Consider the following 26,475-nt stretch of genomic DNA (forward strand, 5'->3'; position numbering starts at 1 on the left):
TATTTAAGTAATCATAACCAAAAAAATATCTTATTAAAAATTTACTATATAAAATAAAATAACATAACATGTTAATAATTATAAAAAAATTTAAAAAAAAAAAATTGCTTTGTAGAAAAATATTGATTTGTTAAGAAAATTAATAAAAGATTCAAAATAATAATAAAACTAAAAAAAAAGTCGCTATAATCTTGTTTTACTAATAATAATTATTTCAAAATGTGCATGTAGGAAAAATTTATATCTTTAGGTAAATATTTTATATATAATAATAAAAAATGTAAGCTCACCTTTTCGCAATTGACTTTTATCAATAGAAACTTGCTTTTATGTGTGTTAGAAAATATCGTTGTTATCGGGCTTCTACTTTCAATGGTAACTGTAAAGTTTAAAATGAAAAATTACATGGTTGCTATTGAAGGAAACAAACTAAACAAACATAAAAATGGGATATAATAAATTATTTGTTAATATAATATTATAAATAATTGTATCTCTTCATACACAATCGTAGTTTTTTTTAATAGAAAATGTCCCAAAATAAAAATTTTGTAAATTAAAATGTAATATAACAATGAAACAAAAAGATTAAAATTAAATTAAAAAAAAAACTAAAGTAAAATTTTTAAATAAGTACAAATGTAAAAAATTACAATAATTATTTAGACAAATAATTTTCAATATCAAAATTTGTTTATATAATTTTAAATAAAAAGTTAATCTTCTGTAAATAGGTTATAGATGTTAACTTATTTTCATTACATTTAATTTTTATATTTTAGATAAACTTAATTTCAAACATTATTTTTAAGAGATATAATTAATTTTTAAATATATTTGTGAATAAATATTAAAATATTATATCAATATTTTTATTTGTACTATAATGTATTTTAAAATTAGTAAAATTTAGTAGTTATACAATGAAAAGGTACCACTTATATAATTTAAAAAGTAAATTTTAAAATAAAACTACTTATAATAATGTTTTGTTAATTTATGCAAACTTAAAGTTATGTTTTATTTACTAAAGTTTGAAAATATATCAAAAAAAAATAAAAACTGAAATTTAAAAATAATTTGCAAGTTAAAATTTATGATATTTTAATTTTATGATTAAAGATTAATGTTTCATAATGAGTAGTTTACATTGAAAAAAAATATAAATAAAGCTTATAATATATTATCAAAAGTAATAAATAACTTTTTTTGTTAAATTTTCTAACTGAATTTTATATCAATAGACACAAACTTTTTAGTTGTTAGAATTATATAATTATTTTTTATTTTACAAATTTTTGATCAAATATTATTATAATAAAAAGAAAAATAAATTGTTTTGTGTTAAAATCTAATTATCAGTGATACTTTTGATAGAATATCAAGCAAGGTCATATTAAAATATTATGTGCTAAACTTTTTTTTGCCAAAACCATTTTCTATTATATACTAATGTCGTAAATGTAATCTCTAAATAAATAGAAATTTTTATAAGGTTACTCTTCTTTTAGGAAATTAAAAAAAAAAATCTTTTTAAATGAAGGTGATATTGGACATCATGTAATATATAAAAGACATTTATATTATAAAATGTTATCAATCTTAATTATATTGAAGTCATTTTGTGTTGCATGATTGATAGTACTTTCATATGCATTTTGAAATATTTTATTGTTTTCATTGTTATTCAAATTTATATTATATTAAAAGCTTAAAGATTTGTATTGCGTGAATTCTTACTTCTTCTTTTTTTTTAAAATATAAAATCAATTTATATAAAAAATATATAAAATTGATGTCATAGAATTTAAATGTTATTATTTCATCACGTAGTATGTTATTAAAAAAATAAAAAACACGTAAATAAATTGAAAAAATAAATCTAATAAAATAAGATATTATTTACAAGTAATTACTTATAACATACTTGATAAAGTATGTAGAAAATTATTTATTTTATTTTTTTTTCCCGGAAAAGCATTAAAACAATTTTCAGTTTATCGAGAAAAAATTAATTTCCTTTATAGAATCTTCATTTTTAACACAAAATGAAATTTTGTCTTCTGAAATAGTGATATACTTTTTTTTTATGTTTTTTACACATATTGATAATATTCTTAAAACATTTTGCAGCATAATTTTAAATACTATAATGAAAAGTTTTGTTTGCAATTCAAATAAAAAATCATATTTTACTTTTTGATCTAATGTTTTATTTTTAATACCAATACCATTTTTGTGATCTTTATTAATGTAACTTTGAGGTCATATTTTGTATAGTATATTTTTAAAAAATTAATAACTTTAACTTGAAAAAAATTTTTTGTACAAATCTATTAATTTATTAACAGGACCTTTATCATTAACACTTTCTATATGTGTGGTTTTTTTGGTAAATTATTGTATTTGAAAAAATCTCCTTTTCATTAAATAATATTTATTACAAAAACTAACTGAAGATTGACATCTATATATTTTTTTGTAATATTGTACAGAAATTATTAAGTTTTTTTTTAACATACATTCTTTTTTAGTATTTTTACTACAAGTAAGACTTATTAAAATTTTTTTTATAAAAACAATTCCATCATAAATAAAAGTAATAAAAGTATTCTTAATATCTAAAAACAAGTAAATGGAGAATTAGATCTTTTAATAAAACTACGATACTATACAACATCTATATAACATAACATTCTTGAAGTGACATACTATTATCTTTGTATAAGAATACTATCAAATCCCATCGGTATATACTTATTGGAGATTATTATTGATAAAAATATTTATCAGTCGTGTTAAAAGATCCAAAAGCGGATTGGTAATTTTTAAACTGTTGTCAAATCGGTGGAAAAAGTTTTCACTCAAATTATAAATATCTTTCCATTTTCTTTTTTACAATGAAACGATAATAATCTTATTGTTTAACTAAAAATAATATTTTTATTAGAAAAAAAATAATTTTGTAATTGAGCCATATAAGAAAAAAATAGGAAGTAAATTATTTCATCAATTTTTTAAAATAACAAATTAAAACACTTCAGAATAATGAAAAAAATTAAGTATGTCACAAAAATAAATGAATTACTACAAGAAAACAAAAATAGAGTTATCATTTATGGCTAAGAGTTAAATTTTTATAATTATATGGATTTATTTACATTTATAAGAAAATATAGTTACTTTTCATTTTATAAAAAAGTCATTTTTTATCAAGTTTCCTGTTTTTTATCCTAGATTTCAAGAGGATGGAGAACTATAACATCCTGTACCACTTTTAGAAATAAATCCCAATACTTGATCCTCCTATTTTCTATCAATTCTTTTTTAATCACAATAAACTACTATTAAAATATGATAAGATAGAAATTCTGAAGGCAACTATAAAATATAAAAAAAATCATAGTATCAAATTAGATAATAAATTATAGCAATTTATTGAAAATAATATTACCCACAAATTAAAAAAAAATAATAATACCAAAAAAAAAAGAATCACGGTTTTAAAATAATTTTTTTTGTAAAAAATAGGTAAATATCTCTTGGTAGCATAATATTTCTAGTAAAAAAAAAGTGAATTTATCGAAAATGAATAGTGTTTAAATATTTCTCAACTATTGCCCCATGACTCATTATTGATAATACCATCAAAAGGTGTCCTTTGCCAATCAAATTTTTTTTCATCTTCAAGTATTTTTTTAATTTCAAGTAAGTTATCATTCATCTGCCCTAAATTAAATATTTATATACATATTCCTCCCCAAAACTAAAAAGCATTCAAATTACCGTGGTCATTTTTTACTTTATCATATTTGCTATTTTGATTATATTTTAAAAATTTTCCAACTCCATTTGAAGGTGTAGTAAAAGGTGAAATACTAGAGTCATTAGAATCTATAAATAAAAGAAATTGTTATTGAATATCAATATCTAACTTACCTTCTCTTATTGTAGGATTCCACGCAATTGGTGTATCCATTTACTTTATATTAATAATTCTAGAAATATATATAGATATCCTAAATAATTGTGATATCAATATAATATATCATCATTTTTCATACATAATGGCCACTATTCCAATTGACCTATAATATGTGACAAGAAATCCCGCTTTTTTTTGAGAATACAATATGTATTTGCATATATTATGTAAACTTTAATCATAGATTTGAGTTGTCTTCATTGAGGAAGACGTATTTGAAAAATTAAAATAAGTTAGAAAGTAAGTACGAAGTTCAATGAGTCCTATGATTAAAAGATGTCATGCTAATCATGAAAAGATTCTAAGGTTTGAATCGCCAATACATGTTGTAAAAAAAGACGTGTCTGAGGACTTCATGTAAATTTAATTTTCTGCTAACTTGTGAAAAAAATTCATTTTAATAAAAGTAATTAAAGATATAAAGAAATTTAATTTGAAAGTGAAGCTTTATTATAAATAATTATACCAATATTTGAGTAAATGATGATAAAGAAAAGTTATTAGTAATTTATCTGTTTAATCAAGTAAAAATTATTGTTTAAAAATGTACATTTTACTGATGTATAAATAAGTCAACTTCATAAAGACATATAACAAAAACTATCATAAATATTAATAATTTTATAAATAAATATTTCTATAGAATAATTTAAAATGGTTTCTACTATTATCAAAAATTAACCAAAAAGAAATTATCAATTTATAAAATAATGTAATTTAAAATAAGTAAACCTTTATTTACGTATAAGTTAATAATAAATTTTACAATATATTTTTTTATTGTACAAAATAAAAAAGTATAAAGCTCATTGAAGAGAATTTTAAATACAATGGATTATTCTTGTTAATTTAGTCGTAATATATTATTAAATTACATCTACCAATTATATATTTTTTTTATTATATTACCAAGTTGTATTTAAACCAGTTAAATAATATTTAAATAAACTTTTTTCAGGGTAAAGTTTATTTTAATTTGTATATATTAAAAATATAAAAAGTAAATATTTATTAATTGAATCTTAAATCATTTGTCTCAGGTAAATCCACAATTGAACTAGATTTTGATGAAATGCTACTTGCATGGGATGTTTGTGAAGTTGATTTCCTATATATAAATACTTCAAGTAGTATAAGAATATCAATAGTTATTTGAAGGGAGGAGCAGACGTAAAACTGGAACGGTGTCTTCTTAACTATGAAGTATATTGTTTTTCCAACATCACCTGCAAACCACCCTAAAACCATTGTTACACTAAAAATGGTTGATAAAAATTAGTGAATATCATAAATTACCTCATTCCTATAGTTGATTTTCTTTTAAAATTTCTTATCAATTGTGGTAATCCCAAGCATGCTTCAATTAACAATGAACATAAACCTAATGCATCAATAAACCAATTAAATTGAATAAAGATGGCTGTTATTATGGATGCTGCTGCAGTAAACAAAGCTAAAGCAACAAAATAACTTGGTAAATCAGTCCATTGCCAAAAGTCAGAAATAAAATTTCCATCTATAAAAAAAATAATAAAACAATTGATTTAATAATTATTATTCAATAAATTGTGTCATAGAACTTTTACTTTTTTCAATAAACAATTTTTTTTCTAAATATTAATTAATATTATTTTCCAGATGGAAAAATGTATTGAGAAATTGTTATACATACTTTATATGTTTAATATAACATTGAATCGTAAATTTTTCTTGAAAAGTTTGGTATTTAATAATTAAACATTTTAAATATTATTTAAAATTTTTATCTTTTGAAGATTTTATTATTTTTCATTTATTATGAACATTACTATGAGATATATTTGTTAAATTTTACTCCTATCCTAAACTTTTTATATATTATAATAATAATAAATACTTTAAATCTAAAGGAACATTTAAAATTATCTATTAGAGTAAGTACTCAAAGACCAATGAAATAATGAAATTTTTTCTATAACTTATAGGTTAAGATTATGACAATCTCTCGAAATAGTAATTTATATAAAAAAAAATTGACTTTCAAAAAGTCTTTTCATAAAAATTATTCTCTTCTATTCTCACAAAGGTTATACTTTAAGTTATGTTATTTTATAAATTTTAAATACAAATCTATCTTTTTATTTTCTTGAAACTTTATTAAATTATCCTTGTTTAATGCTGTATTCACGTCTAAAACAGGCATAATTTTTATGCTTCCATATAGTCAAAATTTGGCAAAAAGAAATTTATGTCTGATAAAAGAATGCATATACTATTTTTATTACCGAAAAAAAATTTTTTTTTAATAAAGCCTTTAATGTATCCTGAAAGGGTTGCATCTACAATTCAATTTTGTTATAACAACTTGAATAAAATGTCTTGTCATATCTCATATTATTTCGATCATTAAGTTTGTGCATCTCTTAAGAATACTAATATTTTTTTATGATGTCTTACTTCTCGAGCATGTGAGAATCATGGTTATGGGTAGAGGATATCTTTGCATCTTTGATTATTAATCTTATTTTATTCAACTCATTATATGCTTATAATAGCCCTTATGTCCTTTAATATTTTATACTTATGCCATAAAAGAAATTTTAAACTTTCATACTATTAAGTTCAATTAAAATATTCTTAACTATTTCTTTTATTTTATAGTCTTATCTTTTAGAAAACTTTTCGGTGTAATATAAAAAATGACTGATTTTTAAAAGTCTATTAAACTACATCAAAAAAAACCTATATCAAATTATGAACTTTTTAAATATAACTTCAACACCATTTAAGGTTGAAATGGAAACAGGGCATTTTAATTCCAATGAAAATGATAATTCTATCTATTCAGAGGTATGTATTTATTAATAATTATATATTTTTCTTTTTCTTTTATTAATATATATTATTATATTTAAGCTTAATTATTATCAATCACTTCGAAAAATTATTCCCAATTGGGTTTTATTAATTTTATCATTACCCGTTACAGTAATAATTTTTTTAACAATATTTGGAAATTTATTAGTTTTATGTTTTAAAGCTCGAGTTGGTAGAACTAATACAACTTTATTGGTTTGGAATCTAGGATTAACAGATTTTTTAGTTGGTATAATTGTTTTACCATTAGGTGCCATACATTTTATAACACAAGAATGGAAATTAGGAAGAATATTATGTCGATTGTGGGTTGGAGCAGATGTAACATTTTGTACATGTAGTGTTGTAACAATTTGTGTAATTTCTGTGGATAGATATTTAGCTGTAACTAGACCCTTAAGGTATAAAACAGTAGTAACTAAAAATAAAGTTATCTGTGTTATGATAATTATATGGACATTTTCATCATGTATCTTATTAAGTACTGTTAGATGGGAACAACCTATAAATATGGATGATGTAAGTTTATATTTTTATTAATATAAAAAAAAAATCTTATATATTATATATATATAGACTCTTTGTTTTGCTGGAAATGAAATAAGATATTTAGCACATAGTGTTGTTTTTGCATTTTTTTTACCTGCAAGTGTAACATTAACATTGTATTGGAGAATTTATCGGTTAGCTAGGCAACGCCAAAAAGCATTGGATAGAGGATTTTTAATGATTCTAGGACAAAATATGAATTTTCTTACAAATACAATCACGCAAAATGTAAGATTTCTAAAAATAAATTAACATTTAACACTATTATTTTTTTTATATAGACAACATTGCGTGTTCATATAGGAAGAAAAAACGGGATGGTGGAACATCAAAGACGAGTATTACGGACACATGAAAGAATTGCAAAAACATTAGGTGTTGTGTCATGTTCATTTCTTTTTTGTTGGCTGCCATTTTTTATTCTTTATTTAACAAGTAAGTTGTTATTTGTAATATTTTATATCTATATTATTTATAATAATGTCCTTTATATATGACATCAATTAAAAAAAAATCACTAATATTAGTTTAAACTTATAAAAATTAATGTTTTTTTTTTTAATTTTTATTAGATTACCAATGCTCAGGTTGTATACCAACAATATTTGTTGAAGGAGCATCATGGCTAGGTTATTGTAATTCTATGTTAAATCCAATAATATATTCATTTACTGTAAAACAATTTAAAAAATCAGCTTTACAAGCAATATTACCATTTTGGCAGATATTATATCAATTATTACCTAAAATTGTTAAACCACCACCAGAACATGTTAAAACAAAAATTTATAGAAATGTTAATGTAAGAAGTAAAAATAAATCAACTGTTGGAAGAAAAGACAATTTGATTACTCAACGTAAAGAAAAAATTAAAAATCAAAATAAACCAATAATTCCATATACATATAAGAAAAAAATTGAAAATGACCAACAAATATTTGGTATGAATAATTCTAATAATATAAATACCAAAACTACAATAAATAGTAGTATAATAAAAAGTCAACAGGAACAAACAAATAAAACTAATTGTACAGAAATTCCTTCTATTATTAGTAATGGTGTTATGCATGAATATGAATTAAATGGAAGAAAACATTATGATCCAGATAGTATAACATTAAATTCTGACGATGAAATATTGACAAGTGGTATAATGTTCCGTGAAGATTCCTCTAGGAGGCGCTCAATAACAATAAGTGACTTTGCAAATATTGAAACATTATCTCGTATTGGTTCTGATGAAAATTTACCAGTTAATACAAATTTCTTATTTGCTAGTGGTCTTAGTAAAAATTCTAAATCATTAAATTTACATGGTAATAGGACTGTCATACGACTAGACTATACCCCAAAAGGAAGAAAAAGAAGAAAAAATAAATGTGAAATTGAGGAAATAAAAATAATAGTTCCACCAGAAGATAATAATACAAATGGTAAAGAAGACCAACAAAATAAGAAATAATTAAATTAATAAAAAAATTTAAAGACTTTCTATTTGAAATGTAAATAATTTCTATGTCTATGTTAAATAAAAATGATAAAAAAATTTTACCATTAACCATGACATTTTTTTTAAGAAACTTACTCCATATTGATGTCCATTGAGATTTTAAAATTGTTTTTTTATTCATTCTTACTGATATTTCTAACATTATGAACATTGTTATTAACATAACACCACTTTGTATAAGAAGTGGTGTATCAAAATGATTTCCAAACCTAAAATAAAAATAAAAAATAAATAAATAGTAACATGAAAAAAAAAAATTACCAAAAAAGAATTCTCAAAATATTAGCAATACATAATGTTAAACAAACATATAATGAGAAACCTCTTGCATCTTTACGGTCGTTGATTTCCAGATACTGAAAGACATAAGGAATAGATCCACCGAAAATTATGAATAAACAAGCTAATCCGTTAACAATAGCTAACATAATGGTTTTAGCATCAATAGGGTTTAACAAGGTAAACACACTTTCTGTAGTAGTAGTTGTATTAAAAGAAACACTCGTGTTAAGAGCAATGTCTTCTAGATTAAACGGAGTAGTGGTGTTGTCATTCAAACTTTCCATGATTAAATTTAGAAATGAATTATTTTTTCTTTATTAACGTTATTTTTTATTTTAAACTATGAGTTAGTATTTAAGTAATATATTGTTTAAGAAATGTAACCCATATATTAGACAAATTTAACTTCGAAGATTAAATATAAAACAATCCAATTTTTTGAGATCTAAAATAAAATTAATTACATAACAACATTTATTAAATAAATTTTATCAGGTAATTTAATCGTTAAATAGATTTATCTACCCAATAATGATCCGTAACTAATGAAAAAAAAAATGTTATATTTCATAATTTATTATTATTAATATAACAATAGAATTAATGTATAATATTTAATAGTTATAAAAATTAAAATATCATATACAAACGTGTAATGCTTTTAATTATGAAGAAGATGACATTGTTGTATCAAAAAAAAAAAAAAAAAAGACAAAAAGTTTTTAATTAATCATAATGTTTTAATAATGAAATTTTTATCAGTGGTGTGATTACCTCGACCAACTGTCAATCACATGGGGATTGAAGGGTGCGCATGTTAGTAAGAATATCTTTTAAATTGCAAAATAAAATATTTAACATATTTCATCTATTGATTTAAAAGTAAATAATAGTTTAAAAGTTAGAATAATAATAAAATCAGATAAATAAAGGTAAAAATCAGAATTTAAAATTACTTATCAAATTAACCAGTGTGGTAAAGTTATAAAAAAATAAGGTGTCACAGACAACTTAAGATTTTATTTGTTAATATATTATATAATAATCTTTTTTATAAATATAATAACCCTTCTTTAAAATAGTAAAATAATAAATTAAGAATTTTAAAGAATATAAAGTGGATTTATAGAAAAACATTTAATACTTTCCACAAAGCAAGAAAATTAAAAAAAAAAAATACTTTGATTCACGTTTTAAATTAAGAATTTACGTAAATTTGTACAAAAAAAGAAAACGTTTTTTAGAAGTAACAATTTTATGCCGTTGGTTGTATTATTAATTTCCCTTCCTGAAATAACTAACTGTAAAAGAAACTATTTCTTCAATTTTAAACATACATCATTGCAATCCAAACAATATTGTGTCAAAATTTTCCGACACCTCGATGCAACTCTAAAAATAAAAATTAACACAATAACTTAATAAATATAAGTATAATTATTTTTGTTTTAAAAAAATAAATTTATATATATATAAAATAATATGTACGATAATGTAAATACTTATCTCTTTTTCTTATATTAAAATGTAGTATCATGTGCTCATACTAGTCATTTAATTTAAAAATAGGATTAAAAAAAAATGGCAAATATATTGTATCATTGTTAGATAATATCTTACTTTTGATATTAATATATCTTCAAACTAGATTTAAGAAATTCTTTTAAATACAAAATATCATGTAAATATTTTTGAATTTTATAAAACTGTAACAAATATTCACATATAAAAATATTTTTAGTTTTATAATTCATCACAATCTCTCATAAAAATTTTCCTAACTTTCTGACAACTATTATATATATATATATATATATATATATATATATATATATATTTATATTATATATAGACAAAACAATAAATAATCTTTTATCTCTTTGCATATACAATACATTTATATAAATTATTTCATAACACCATAATCGTTACATCAAGATTATGAAATAAAAATTAAAAATATAACTTACATTGATGAACCAACAATCCTATGGTGTATTCGTAAAAATACAAACAAAAAGAATAATAATGATAATGCAAAACAAAACGTTGAATGATTTCCGAGTGATTCAAATACAGGAACCTATAAGAAAAATTAATATTGAAAACTAATACTTTCCTTACCAATGAAAATTTACCAAAACTTACATTTCTTATAGTTGGATCTGTTAACCAAAACCAACCTCCATATGCGGCCAGTAAAGTTGATGCTGTCAATACAACTACAGAAAAAAAAATATAATTTAATATACAAAACATCAATAAAAATTTCAACATACCCCTCCATTTTATAGCTTTCCTTTTCTTATGATATATAATTTCGTTAAGTCGTCGATCAAAATATACCATGTCGGAGACGGAAACTAAAAAAAAAAATAAATAATCAAATGAAAAAAATTTATATAACAATTAATTTTGGATGTCTAGTAAATATAAAATTTGTCAAAATAAAACATACCATCTCTGCTAACAATTTCATTCATTTATCCAGAAATTTTAAAAAATATTGCTGTAAATAAAAGATATCTCTATATCAGGAGGTATAAAAATTAAAAGTTAGGAGTCAACAAAAATAAGTCAACTTTGATATTATATATAATTGCTTGTATGTTCTTGTACAGAAATTGGATTAAAAAGTGTTTGGAAAAATGACAACAATATTTTAATAATAATTTTAAAGTTTTTTCTTGTTTGTAAAAAATTTTTATCATTCAAGCTGGGTTCTTCTATGAGTACTGTTAATATATTTGTCATCGGAAACAAACAAAGTTTTCAAGTGACAATAGATGTCAGTGGTGAAGAAGTACCCTCTGACATTGAAGATTTGGACTTGGAGAAGGATGAAATTAGAACATTATATACATTAGGAGAACTCAAGCATGTAGTTATTGAGAAGTGTAAATATACTTCTGATAGTGTTAGAATTATTCATAGAGGTTTGGTTTTTTTTTTTCTATCTATATTACGAATTACATATATATTTTTTTTTTGTTTAAGGAAAAACTTTAACAGGTGATGACTCAACACGTCTTTCAAATTTTAAATTTAAAGAAGGAGATAAAATTATGTGTATGGGTAAACCAGATCCTAAAAAAGAAGTAGATCCAGGGGAAAAACTTTTAGTCGATTATGAAAAGAAAAAATACCAGCCTTATGCAGAGTCTTTTGCAGTACTGAAAGAAGATCTCAATCAGTTATGTAATAACTTTTTGGAAGGTGAAAAACGTATGGAAATGATAAAAAATACCGAGAAAAGAATTAAAAGTATAGAAGAGAGGGGTGTTAAAATGCTAGAGGAACTTGATGGACTTGTCATTTTTGGTGACTCAACAAATGATGAACAAAAACAAAGAAATAGAGAGAAAAGAAAATTTATAATTAACAGGATTCAGGATAAACTTAATGAAAGTGACAAATTGTCTTATCAACTGGAGACATATAGATATAAAGTTGAACACCCAGATGAGGGTAGATGATTTTTATACTATATGTTGTCAAAATTTGAGATAATAAAATTTTTTTTTATATTTCAAGTATTTAAAAATCTTTTTGGAAAAAAAATTTCACTGCTTTGAATACAAAATTTTATCTTCACATATATAGGGTTCCAAGAACGCAAAAAAAAAAATTTATTTTTCAAAAAAAAAGTTTAATGATTTATTTTTAAATGGCGATGTATTTTTTTTACAAACTTATTTGGCTGAAAATTGGAAATACATCCTTGGTGATCAAAATTATCAATTGAATAATTTTGATATCATTAAATTATGTTTATTGGTTCCTAAGATAACCGTGAAAACAATTGTTTTAAATTTAAAAAAAGTAAATATTTATGTTTAAAATTTTTTTCTTTATATATTAAGATAGTGATGATAAATGTAGGTCGTGTTGACTATAATTAATTAAAAAAATGATAATTAAAAGAAACAAACAAATTAATTTTTAAAAAAAATATCACAATAAGTTGTAAATTATTACATCTATTAAAGGTAAATAAAAGTAGCATTTCAAAACACAATTATTTGTTTTTTTTATTAATATTTCAATTAACAACAATATTTTTAAGACGTCACAAAAAAAAACTGAGTTTTAAATAAATATTAGCAATATTTTTAGCTACATACATCAATTAAAACAAGAATCATTTTTGTAATTGTTAAAAATTCCTCGAAACCTTTAAATGTTAGCAAAAAAATTTTTTATTTAAATTAACATGATGATAAATAATGTTTTGTAAATTATTTTTAAATTTCATTTTATATCTTTTTTTATCCTGAATAGTGAATAGTTAATGAATGTCTTTTTTCATTGAACAAAAATAGAATGTATATTGTAAATAAGGGAAAACAATTTGATGTTATTTAGTTTTGATAAGGTCATTTCTTTACTATTTTCATGATTTCAATGTCAATTTTTTAATTATTTATTCTAGTTATAATTGTTTTTCCAGTATTAGCTTTTTCTAATTGAAATATATTTATAATTTTTCTTAACAAATTCATGTCAATTTTCAATGTTAATTATTATGTTATATTTTTTTAAAATTTTTAAAAAATGTATTTGTTAAAATAAAAGAAAAAGAATCACCATAAATGAATTTTAATTCTGAAACACCCTTTAAGAAAAGTAAAAACAAAAAAGTCTGGAAATAGAATTTAAAAATATATATAATGATAAAAAAACAACTTTAAATAATGATAATAATCATCAATAAGAATATCTATCTAAAAGCAATTTAAATTATCATTGGTTGATAAAAAAAAAATGATAAAATTAAATTTAATAACTTTAAAATAATATTTACAGAATTAAAAATGAATTTCTTTTTAAATCTATTATGTTTAAAGATTAATTTATACAAATAATAAAGTATCTATTATTATACTGCTATTTTAAATCAATAGATTACCATATGTTTTAAATGACTAGACTGATAAAGTTAAAACAAAAAATGTTTTTTAAAAAAAACATCATTAAAAATTTTTTTAACTAATTTTTTTTTTCATGTTTGTTTTATCATGATTATATTTAAATTAAAAATTTTATTTTTATGTACCCTAGGAGATGTTGGAATATTTGATAATTTTTATTTTTAGTCTTTTAATCAAATTGCCAATTAAACAAATTCGTAATAATAATAGAAAAAATAATAAAACTGGATTTTATAATTATTTTTATTACCATCACTATTACCAATAAAATATATACTTTTAAATAAAAAATAATGTAATAGAAAAGACTTTAAAAAGTATCTGAAAAAAATTTAAAAAACGTTTTGAAGTAAGATAAATCTAGTATTAACTTTTGAGTTTAAATCGTGCTTTCTTCATAAAGTTTTTTTTTTTAATTAAGAATAAAAATATATGTATATAATATTTTATTAGTAAAGCAATGTAATGGAATGTTATTTTGGTAAAAGTACCATAATTATATCATCGGTTATGTTAACATATATGTTTAATTAAATTAAATTATCCGTCTTATCAAAGTAAAACTTAATAGAGAAAGAATAATTTGAATAATATTAAAAGATTTAGAAGAAGATATCTTTGTTACTGTTTTTATTAAATCGGCACTTCTTAATGTGACATGACTTCCAATAGGTTTTTTTCCATCACCACCACCGAATTCTCCAATCTCCTCAACTGTACCATAAAATACAAGATCCCAACGTTGTAATTCTGCTTCATCCCATCCACCATTTTCAATTTCTAAAGACCATGTACCTTCTGATATTTCACCCCATGAATGTGTTGTCATAAATGCCCATTCTCTAAAACCAACTCTACTACTATCTCTAGTTCTTTTTTGTAATAATTTACTTCTTGTACCTCTGGGACTTGTTAAAAAAACTTGTATATCACCTCGTTTGGGGGCTGTTAAAGTTATGATTGCCTGTACATGTTCTAGAAATTTAACATGATTTTCAGTATTTGCACAAGCACTTGTATGCTGTAAAAGTACAATTCTTTTATTATTAGGGATTACTTTATATCTTGCTGGATAAGTTATTTTACATCTTCTTTGTCTTGGTACTGGTTTCCATTTTGTAGCTTTTTTAACCATAGCTCCAGCATCAAGTAAACCATATCCAAATGAATGACTAACATTACGTTTAGCACCATTAGTAATCCAATCATCAGATATAAGACCATCTGGTTTTGATGTTTGAACAACAATATGCTTAAAAAAAAAAAGATAATTATTATAATTTTTAATTATTTAATTTACCTGTATATCTCTCCATGTTAATCTTGGATTAGCTTCTAATGTCAAAGCAACAATACCAGCAGCAATTGGTGCTGAAGCAGAAGTACCTGTATGACTTTTGGTACATGAATGATGAAGATCTGTTGTGACAACCATCCTTTCATCATTACTTCCAGATGAATAGGTTGTGGCTAATGTTGAGGAACAGGCTTCTGAATACCATGGGATATGACCATTTTCACTTGCTGAAGATATTGAAAGAGTATAAATAGAATTTGTATATCCATCACAATTACATGAATCACCATCTTTTCCACCATTACCACTAGCCCATATGAATATACTACCAAGGCCACCACGTCCATTTTTAATACCATTTTCAAATGCTTCTCTTGTTAATTTTCCAGGTCCATCAACAGTTTTTCCATCATCATCAGGTCCCCATGAAGCTGAATAAATATCGATATGTTGTATATTATAACTTAAACTTTTTGCTTCAACTGCATCAGTTACCTCACCATCTAACATTCTTATACCACCAATTTTAGCATTATAAGCAACTCCTGTTATACAAAAAGAATTATTATAAACAGCAGCAACTTCTCCGGCACAACGTGTACCATGCCTATTTTCATCAGTATATTCATATCTTGGTGTTGGATCTGAATCTCTATCATTAACATCATAAGAAGCTTTAGGATCATAATTTGGTTTTATATCTGGATGTTCATATTCAACACCATCATCTAAGATTGTAACAACAACCCCATTACCCGTATATCCAAGTGCCCATGCCTCTTTAACATTATGATCTTTGAATTCTGGTTTATTATCAGAACGATGTAAATACCACATTTCATTCCATAATGGATCATTTGGATCTAAATTTTTAGGTATATCTTTTTCATTATCATTATCAAATATATTTAATGGACCTTTTTTAGATAATAATCTTAATTTAGGACTTAAATTAGAAATACTTTGAGAATTATATCCTCTTTTAACACGTCTTTTTGAAACTTGTTGTTCCATCCATACAATATCATTTTCTTTTGATAATGTTGATGTACTTAATGATCTTCCTTTCCTCCTTGAACGTTGACGTATAAATGGATTTTTAAATAAAAAATAATCAGAACCATCAATAATTGGTCCTAAATTAATTAAATTATGTTTGATAGCTAATCGATCAGCTTTTGAAGGATCTTTACTACCACCAATAATTTTTACGGCAAATTCATTTTTATAAATTTTTGAGTAAGAATGTGTCCTCACAATATTATCTTCTGAGGTAATTGATGCAGCCACAACTATAGACCCGTTAATGATATTATTATATACAGTTAAAAAAATTATCATTAAAAATGTTACTGAAAATTTTTTATATAATAATACATTATGTAAATTATTTGATTTATAAGATATAGGCATTACTTCCTTCTTTAGTTTATCTTCATCTTTCTTCAACATTTTAATTTATATACTTCCTGAACTTTTTTCTTTAAAATAGGAAGATAGAGTAGACAAAAATAAAATAAAAAAAATTATTTTTTTTTTCTCAATATATATTAGCTTTTTTTCTTTATTTAGCTTTTTGATAAAAATTTGTTTTTCAATTATTTATGGAAATTAATGTAGAAAAAAAAATAATAATATGCGTTAAAATAATAATAAAAAAAAACAGGAATAAAATGATGAATGTTTGATAGTATGACTTAACAATTTTTCCAATAGGACAAGTTAATTGGTTAATAAACGTAATGTATAATAAAATTGATTATAATATAGTACTTGTTAATAAAGATGATGATAAGTATAATATTTTACTTTTATAAAAACATAAAATAAATGAAAGTATTAACTTTGAAAATTTTATGTATACCAATTAAGAATATAAATTTGGCTTTTTTTTTATAATATTTTTCTTTGATAAAAATTTTAATAATTTAATGATATAAAATATTAAAATTTAATAATAGATACTGTTGATCATTATATTCAAAAAGGTATACCTGTCTTACTTTTTCTCTATCTGAAATTAAGAAAATTAATAGTTTCGTGAGAAATTTTAAAAAGTACAAAATAGTAATAAAAAAAAATTAATTTAAGATAAATAATATAAGTGTAAGTAACGTGAGAATTTATAGAAAATATATAATTTTAAAATTTTTCGATAAAATTTAACATTTTATATAATAGATGAGAAAATAAGTTAGTATATATATATATTAACATATACAATATACACAACTATCTTTTCTCACCTTTTAAGGCGTAGACAACAATTTGGCCATATTTAAAGTATTTGTTCTGGTAAAAATTTTTAAAAATCATTATAATAATTCTTATAATTTATTCAATGTCAAAAGAGTTTATATATACTCTAACACCAAAAGCCATAATACAACATAATCATGTTTAACATTTTTACTAATTTTAAAACATTTTCTAATATATATTAATGGCATAATATTTAAAATAAAAAGATTAATTTTATTATTATTTCACCATAAAATAAAAAAAAAACAATTTTTTTTTTAAAATAACATGACGGGATAAATGATTAAAAAAGAAAAATATTGTAGTTTGTAGATATACTAAAAATGACAACAACAGCTTAAAATTTTTATAAAGAACAAGAAATTTTTTTGATAAGAAATGAAACGTATATTAAAAAGAAACGATAAAAACAATAAAATATTTAGTCTGTTTTTTTTTTTTTGTACTAGATGTGTAATATTTATAAGAAAATATATAAATTTATTTTTTTTTCTAATTTAAAATTTAAAGTATAGTATTGTAAAAAAAAAATTTTTAGAATTGTACTTTAATTATTAATAGAATATAAATTATATTTTTAATGAATGTTTAAAATAATTATACTCCTGTAGTAATATATGTTATTATAAAATAAAATTTGATTTTATTTCATGAATAGTTTTTTTTTTAAAAAATGAATTTAATGGTATTTATATATATACTGAATTAAATACCACTAAAAAAAATAATTTTTTCATTTATTTCAAAAGAAATAATTCTCAACAAAAGGAACAATCAGAGATAGAGAAAAGGGTTTGCATTCTAAATAATGATTTATTCATTGAAAGAGATCTTAACATATTCCTTAGTCATTATGATAAATAATCTTTAATTTAAATTAAATAAATTATTTTATAACACTAACATTTTTATTTAAAAAAAAAATATTTATTAAAATATCACATTTAATACAACATTCTAACCTTTTTAAATAAATGAAAATAAAGAAAAATTTATATTAAAAGAAATATTCTAAATATGTTTAATTTCATTAAAAAAAAAGTACTTATATTTCAAATATACTTTTTATAAATAAACATTCAATACTAGTTTTTATTATTAATATTATATATTCTACTACTAAAAGTAAATATGTATATATAAAGAACTCCGAACAACTCATATAACATTCATAATTAGCTATAAATTATTTTTCATATAAATATTTATAAATATTATTTAGTAAAATATTTTTCTCACACAATTTATAATAAACTTTTAAATTTAAATAATAAATCTAAACATATATTTATTATATATTATAAATGTTTTATACTTAATAAGGCAAAACTTTAATTTCTTTTTGTTATTTAAAATCACTTAATACTTGGGATATTTTTATCATATATATTATATCCTTTATTAATACTTTTAAAAATTTTTAAAATATCATATATACATATATAATAATAGTGATTTTTATATTTTAATAAATTTTAACATTTTATAAAAAGAATAAAAATGGTAAATTAAAATAATTTGTCTAGTTAAAGGAACACAAATAAATATTTTAATTCATTCTAAATATTTATATTAAAAATAGGACATAGGAAGATAAAAATTCTATCCATAATTAATATTTTAACATCTTAAAAATATAACTTTGATTTTGTCAATGAATTACTCATCATCAATAGATATGGGGAGACTCTTTTTTAAAAATGTCTTTTGATATTTAACAATGTAAATGCCAAAATATTTTGTGTAACTACTTTTTAAAGTACAAATTAATGTCATCTCATTGTTTTAAGTAAGGTTAAAAATTATAATATAAATATATAAAGTATGTAATTGAAAAATTTAATAAAAATATGTACAAGATAAGAAATACTTTTTTTTTTTCTTGTCATTTAAATATAACAATTTTTTTGATAATGATAAAAAAAAAGAATAAAATAAAACAAAATAAATAAATTGAAGGAAAAAAAAAATCAAATATCTAAAAAGATTTAATGTTAATATTAGAGTTATAATAAAAAAATATATATAGATATATATATATATATAAAATTATCTATGTTATAGAATATTTTTATACTTCTATATAAAAAAAAAAGTGTATATATAAATAAATGTATAAATATAAGAATAGAAAACAAAAAGATAGCATGACTGTGAGAAATTTAATAGTAGATAAATATAAATTAATATTAATCATTAAAAAATAAATTATCATGATTAATTAATAATAAAATTATATTTAAAAGATTGATACAATTATTAATAAGATTGTACTTTAACGGTATATAATAGTTTAATATAATATAATAAATGATGATAAAGTCTTTAGCATGATTAGATGCTTTAATTATAAGAAATGATTTAAATGTTTCGATAATTACTTTTATAATATAATGAAAAAGAAAAGAGTATAAAAATACACTACTTCACATAAATTATAATCAAGACCCATTTCTTAATTATCTCTTTAATAAACAAGCCATTCCTTTTTCCCCGCTTCTTCTTCTTTTTTCCTCCTACAACACATCTGCCTTTAATGGATATATATATATATATATTTCTTTAATGATGCCAACATAGATTTATTTAATATAAATTGACAATGTCAATGAAGAGGAACGGAACGGATTTGTAATAATGTTAATACATACTATAACTATACTTTCGGGTAAAGACAATAATGGTAAACAAAAGCTACTGATTATTATTCACCCATGTCATGGCACATTTCTCAACAAAACAATGCATATATTAATAAAAAAGGGAAATGAGATATAGGACAAAAATCTCATTTCATTTTTGGTAGAAAATTATTTACAATTGATGATATTAAAGAGGAGGAATCAATTTTCTTCTAATCTTTATAATTACTATTTAAAATCATAAAATTATCATAAATTTTATTAATATTTTAAATTGAATTATTATTCTATACAAGAATAATATTTTATAGAATATTAAATTTATAATATATAGAAAAAAAAAACTTATTTTTTCTTTTATATTATTTCTTTTTTTTTTTGTTTAATATATATTTGGTTTTGGTATAAAAAAAATAAAAAGTATTTTCTTCCTTTCATAAAGTGTTATTAACTATAGTATTTCTTCTTCTTATCATATATACAATATATCACTATCATTATACGGAAGCAATAAAAATTTTACATTTGCAATTAGATATATCTACTTCAGTAACATTTTTAATATATATATACATATATAACAATAAAAATATCAAATATTAAAAAGAATACTATTTGAAAATGATAATTGTAAGCAATGTGCCGACAAATATATACATATAAAAATTATTCTTTTTTATTTATGGTAAACTTTTTACAAGCAATATCATAATTAATTGCCATTAAAAAGATTTATTAACAAAAATTTTTCCCATTACTAAAATATATTTATATATATATTCACAATAAATAATATATAGATGTAAACTTTTCTTATCTAAATATAATAATCTTAAATATAAATATAAGCAAAGTTGTTAAAAAAAAATATATATATTATAAATAATCTAAACAATTTATTTTTAAATTTTTGTGATATATAAAATTAATGTATGCCATTAAAATTAGAATAATAAAAATGTAAAATATTTTATACAATACTTATTCAAATACTTTTTATAACAGATTTTACTGGTATGATAAAATATATTTAAGAAGAAAAAATATTGTATATATGACTGGTAAAACTTTTAATAATATCTTTAAAAAGCACAACATTTTTCAACATAAATTTAAAAGTTGTAACAATCTTTTTAACATTTGCCAAAGAAAAATTTGTATATATATATAATACATTTTATATTTGGTAAGACATTATTTAATATATTAATAGTTACTAAATTAATATTATTAACTATTAAAAATAAAATATTAATTTAATATACAATAAAGATATCAATATAACTTCTTTTATAATTCTTTTAATATAAAAGTATATTTTGAATAAATTATTTTTTTTTTTCATCTTAATTCATACTTCAAGATATAATTACAATGAACAGATGGATAAGATAATATCACATTTTTAAATATTTTTAAATCATAAGAAATTGGTTTAAATAGTCTTTAAACTAAACAATAGTAAAAATGCCATTGATGTAAAAATTTAATTTGATTTTATAAAAGAGTGAATGTAAATGTAATTAATATTGGTAAATATTTTTTTAAATATTTTATTTGAAAGTATGATTGTTAATGTAAGAAAATGATTAATATTTTGTCAAGTTATGGAAATAATTATTTGGTGACCTTTTAGTTATAATTATAATATTATATTATTATACTTGTATTTAAACATAAAACATTCATTTTTAAAAATTTACTTTATATTGAAAAATGTAAAAAAAAAAAAATTATTGTATTGTTTGATAATAAATTAAAATTGATATTATTATAATGTGTAATATAAAATAAAATTATATAATTTAATGTAATATTATTTATGACATATAACTATATAATATACATTTATTAGACTATCTTTAAGGTAGTTTTAATAAACAACATCTGTTTTAATTATATAACAATTAGTCATTTTAATATAATAAATTATTCATTTTGATTTCTTTTATATCACCTATGAATCAATGTGAAGAATATCATGATTTTAATAATGACTAATTGTACTTAATATTACTAATATATTTTTAATTTTTTTTTTTTATTTAAACATCCCTTAATTAAAAATGTTATCTTTCAATTAAACAATGTCAAAATATAGCTATTGGTTAAAAAAAAATTGACTATTAGATTGACTGTCTGTTTTATTTTATCGCCATAAATTAATAATTTTAAAGTACTTTTTATTTTATAAACATTGTTTCAGGCTTCTATTTTGACCTAACTCAAAAGTATAAAACAAGAATTTTAATATACCTTATCTATTCAAAATGTTATACAATTATTATATATATATATATTTTTTTTTAATAATAATATTTAAAATATTTAATAGTAAAATTATTTGAAAAATTTTTTAAAAATATATTATATATCTTTTATTATACCATAACTTATTTTTAGCTAGAAAAAAAAAATATTAATATTTTTTCATGTTTACTTTTTAAATAGTCTCAATCTATCAATTGTAAAATATTTATGTATATATTTTTATAGAGTATTTATATTTTTAGTATATCTATTTTCTTTGTCAGCTATCAATTTTAAAGTATTAAAATGTTGTGAAGATACATATAACAATACAAAGATATAAACAATAATACTTTAGTAAGCTTATTATATCATGATAGAGAGAAAGATACAGTTACTATATCTCATTTTAATCCCATATCACTTAATACAGTTGTATAAATTTAACAACAATTACTTCCACATATCTTTCTAACTTTTATATTGTAAACCATTAAAAAGGAGAAATCTAATGTATATAATTCTTGTGAAACTGAACAGACAATAAATTTATATATATATGTATAATTTTTAGAAAAGGTTTGGTCTAAAAGTGTTGTCCTCATCCATTATATTAAATGTTCTGGTTAGTTTAAAAGATACATATATATATATTTATATATATATGCCAAATGTCGCTTATTATATTATCATTAAGGGCACAAACAATACTCACTTAACCTCTTTCTTCACATTATATCCTAGGTCATTCAATATATATATATACAATTTACAGTTTTCTAGCATTCTGATTTATCTTTAAAGTACACAAATCCATTCAAATATATCTAACCATAATTAATATTTACTTACTTTATTTCTTTTTATAACATTTACTAGATCAAACCAAATTTATGTCTACTCTCTACCTTTATTATATATATATATATATATATAAAAAAAAAAAAAAAGAAAAAAGTTTTTCACCCTAATATAAATTTTTATAATAAAAGATATGGCAATACATTTTTAATAACTACATCATCTTCATATACATTTAGAGATTATATTTAATGTATTCTTCTAACTACCTTTGTTTATTTTAACGAAAAAATTTTTAAAAGAATAGTATATAAAAGTAATAAATAGTTGTTAAAATTAAAATACTTTTTTTTTTAAATGCATTACGTTACTTGGTTTTGATTCACTTTCTATTAATAATTCTCACTTGTTAAATTGTTCACGATATTTAAATAATTGAATATTACATATATAATATTTCAATTGTCAACATTTACACTATTATTATACTTCTTAAATTTTAAATTATATTATATATATTATATATTTTGATATTAATAAAAAAAAATTTTTATTATTTTATTTTTAGTGATTTTATTTAAACTATTATATAATGCCATCAACACGTCTTGTTAAACGTAATTGGGAAGAAGATATTATTTATCATATTCAATTTCCACGATCAGGATGTATACCACAAATAAGTCCATTTGCTCTTAAACTTGAAACTTGGCTTAGAGCAACAAAATTAAATTATCATAATATTAGTAATAATTTTACTATTTTTTCTCATAAAGGTCAAATACCTTTTGCTGAATTAAATGGAAGACAAATAGCTGATTCAAATGCTATTATTGAACATTTAAAAGAAAAATTTACTTGTGATATTGATAATAATCTAAGTGAAGAACAAAAAGCTATTGGAAGAGCCATTAGAGTATTAGCTGAAGAAAGTTTATTTAGAGTTCTTATATTTAATAGATCTAAACATATTGAATGGATTGTTGGTTCAGAAGGATTTGGTGATGTTGTATCTGGTTTGAAAAAAAAATTTTTTGAAAAATTTGGTTTAAGAATGTTTAAAAGAAAGTTAGAAAATAAGTGTCAAGCTAATGGAATTGGAAAAAATAAGGAACATGAGGTTGAAGAAATGTTAAAAGGAGATCTTAAGGCATTATCTGTTTTACTTGGTGATAAACCATACTTCTTTGGAGATTCTTTTACTACAGTATGTTAATATTATATAATTACAATTTTTTATCATATTATAAATTATTTTTTTTTAGACAGATGCTACAGTTTTTGGACAATTGGCTCAATTTTATTATACACCAATATTAAATAAACAGGCAATTGTTAAATTTATGGATGAAGAGACACCAAATTTAGTTGAATTTATAAAAAGAATAAAAGAAACATATTGGAGTGATTGGGATGAGTTAACTAAAACTAAAAAACAAAATTTAAGTGATCCTGATGTAGTTGTTAAGCCTAAAAAAGAAAAAAAGACAAAAAAAGAAAAAAGTAAGAAGGAGGATAAGAAAGTTCTTGTTGAAGATACAGATGGTGGAAAGGAAGAAACTAAAGATGAAGAAAGTAAAACTGACGAGACCAAAGAACATGAAAAAAAGGAATCTGAAACTGAGGAGAAAAAGGAAGGGAATGAAGAAACTGAGGCACAGACTTCAACAGAAGAAGTCAAAAAAGATGATGAAAAAGTAGAAGACAATAAGAAAGAAGAAATAACTAGTAATTAAAATTGCTATTTAAAGTTTATTTATAATCAGCTATAATTTTTTAATTATCAATAAATAAGCACTTTTGCTTGATTTTTGTTAAATTTAAATAATAAACGATTTTTTCGAATTAATTTGTAATTTTTTTGATACTTTTCAATTTTGATAGAGCAACTTTTTAGTCAACAATATTTTAACTCTTTTAAATTATCATAACTACCTTAAGAATTAATTATTTAATCACTGGAATTATATGTTCCACATTTACATTTATTCTTTGTCTAAATCTGCAAGTCAAAAACTTTATTTTTGAAGAAAGCCATTAACGTTTTTTTTCTATCATTTACTCTTATAAAATTTACAAATATTTAACAAACAAAAAAGATTTCTATCTTGAGACTTTAAAGTTTCAAATTAGATTTTTTTTTTCAAGATAAGTTATTTATATTATTCAACATCAAATACTAACTTTATGATTGTACTGGTCAATTTATCAATGTCTTTTCTATCAATTAATATTCTTTAAATTTTATCCTTTTTGCACAGAGAAAAGAAACATTATTCTTGATCTGCATATATCATCTTGATAAAAACAAAAAATTAATGTAACATCTGTAATGTAAATATTAAAAGATTCTAGATTTAACTACTTTGATTTGAATTGTAATAATCCTCTAATAAGGACAAATTTTCCAAAATTCATTACAATTTAACATTCATTAAATTTATCGATAGAATAGTAAACTCCAACTTGAGATAAATAGTACAATATTCACCGTCACCCAATGTACATATATTTACATTTCTCATAAAATACGGGATATTTGATAAAAAAAAATTGTTTAATTTTAAAGAAAAATTACCTAACAATTTCAAGTAATGTAAAATATTTAAAAGTAAAGTAAATTTCAAGTTAAATAAAAATTTGAACAAAGTTAATTTTATCTTGTCCAGTTAAAGTAATAAAAATATTGAATAAAGCTTCGATTAAAAATGGTTTATTACTGGTACCAGTTTTATCAACACCATTTACAACAAATTCTTTCTTTTTATTAAATTTTTTGCTTCACTAGATTCAGAAAAACCATTTCCGCATTTAATTTTTAAGGTTATTAAATCTTAAATAGTTAGAAGAAATAATTTTTACATAACATTATATCTTTGAAATAAAAAAAAAGTTTTATTTTATTCAATTTAACATATATTATATTAGTTTAAAATAATTTTAATAATGTATTTATTTTTTAATGTAAATAATAATTATAATTTTTGTTTGCTACAACAAAAAATTACTTAAATAGGATTTAAATGTTATTTTTTAAAAAATGGAGAAAAGTTAGATGCTAACAAAAAAAAAGACTTACGCCACTAACGGTTCCCAGGAGGTCTCCC

At 20.9% G+C, this 26,475-nt stretch overlaps 8 protein-coding genes across 8 annotated transcripts; 3 read left to right on the top strand and 5 right to left on the bottom strand.

The window, feature by feature from the left end:
• Nucleotides 1–3,610: 3,610 nt before the first annotated feature.
• On the bottom strand, nt 3,611–3,979 carry SRAE_2000116700 (Hypothetical protein; the record flags this gene model as incomplete). Its single annotated transcript, XM_024652087.1, has 3 exons — nt 3,611–3,729; nt 3,787–3,894; nt 3,940–3,979. 3 exons carry the CDS (start codon nt 3,977–3,979, stop codon nt 3,611–3,613), a joined length of 267 nt encoding a protein of 88 aa, XP_024505699.1.
• A 1,017-nt stretch (nt 3,980–4,996) lies between these two features.
• Nucleotides 4,997–6,470, bottom strand: SRAE_2000116800 (PQ-loop repeat-containing protein; the record flags this gene model as incomplete). The annotated part of the gene is made up of 3 exons (XM_024652088.1): nt 4,997–5,240; nt 5,282–5,501; nt 6,422–6,470. 3 exons carry the CDS (start codon nt 6,468–6,470, stop codon nt 4,997–4,999), a joined length of 513 nt encoding a protein of 170 aa, XP_024505700.1.
• A 248-nt stretch (nt 6,471–6,718) lies between these two features.
• On the top strand, nt 6,719–8,855 carry SRAE_2000116900 (G protein-coupled receptor, rhodopsin-like family and GPCR, rhodopsin-like, 7TM domain-containing protein; the record flags this gene model as incomplete). The annotated part of the gene is made up of 5 exons (XM_024652089.1): nt 6,719–6,814; nt 6,881–7,360; nt 7,418–7,618; nt 7,672–7,825; nt 7,963–8,855. 5 exons carry the CDS (start codon nt 6,719–6,721, stop codon nt 8,853–8,855), a joined length of 1,824 nt encoding a protein of 607 aa, XP_024505701.1.
• An 18-nt stretch (nt 8,856–8,873) lies between these two features.
• On the bottom strand, nt 8,874–9,469 carry SRAE_2000117000 (Hypothetical protein; the record flags this gene model as incomplete). The annotated part of the gene is made up of 4 exons (XM_024652090.1): nt 8,874–8,884; nt 8,946–9,112; nt 9,165–9,324; nt 9,373–9,469. The coding sequence occupies 4 exons, from the start codon at nt 9,467–9,469 to the stop codon at nt 8,874–8,876; spliced, it is 435 nt and encodes a 144-aa protein (XP_024505702.1).
• Nucleotides 9,470–10,440: 971 nt separating this feature from the next.
• Nucleotides 10,441–11,668, bottom strand: SRAE_2000117100 (Nuclear envelope phosphatase-regulatory subunit 1; the record flags this gene model as incomplete). The annotated part of the gene is made up of 6 exons (XM_024652091.1): nt 10,441–10,473; nt 10,523–10,577; nt 11,156–11,268; nt 11,310–11,407; nt 11,465–11,548; nt 11,644–11,668. The coding sequence occupies 6 exons, from the start codon at nt 11,666–11,668 to the stop codon at nt 10,441–10,443; spliced, it is 408 nt and encodes a 135-aa protein (XP_024505703.1).
• A 245-nt stretch (nt 11,669–11,913) lies between these two features.
• Nucleotides 11,914–12,661, top strand: SRAE_2000117200 (BAG domain-containing protein; the record flags this gene model as incomplete). Its single annotated transcript, XM_024652092.1, has 2 exons — nt 11,914–12,121; nt 12,183–12,661. 2 exons carry the CDS (start codon nt 11,914–11,916, stop codon nt 12,659–12,661), a joined length of 687 nt encoding a protein of 228 aa, XP_024505704.1.
• Nucleotides 12,662–14,651: 1,990 nt separating this feature from the next.
• Nucleotides 14,652–16,865, bottom strand: SRAE_2000117300 (Proprotein convertase subtilisin/kexin type 4; the record flags this gene model as incomplete). Its single annotated transcript, XM_024652093.1, has 2 exons — nt 14,652–15,368; nt 15,417–16,865. The coding sequence occupies 2 exons, from the start codon at nt 16,863–16,865 to the stop codon at nt 14,652–14,654; spliced, it is 2,166 nt and encodes a 721-aa protein (XP_024505705.1).
• A 7,095-nt stretch (nt 16,866–23,960) lies between these two features.
• On the top strand, nt 23,961–25,104 carry SRAE_2000117400 (Failed axon connections homolog; the record flags this gene model as incomplete). Its single annotated transcript, XM_024652094.1, has 2 exons — nt 23,961–24,575; nt 24,634–25,104. 2 exons carry the CDS (start codon nt 23,961–23,963, stop codon nt 25,102–25,104), a joined length of 1,086 nt encoding a protein of 361 aa, XP_024505706.1.
• Nucleotides 25,105–26,475: the final 1,371 nt, after the last annotated feature.

The sequence above is a fragment of the Strongyloides ratti genome (assembly GCF_001040885.1).
Source record: "Strongyloides ratti genome assembly S_ratti_ED321, chromosome : 2".
NCBI lineage: Eukaryota > Metazoa > Nematoda > Chromadorea > Rhabditida > Strongyloididae > Strongyloides > Strongyloides ratti.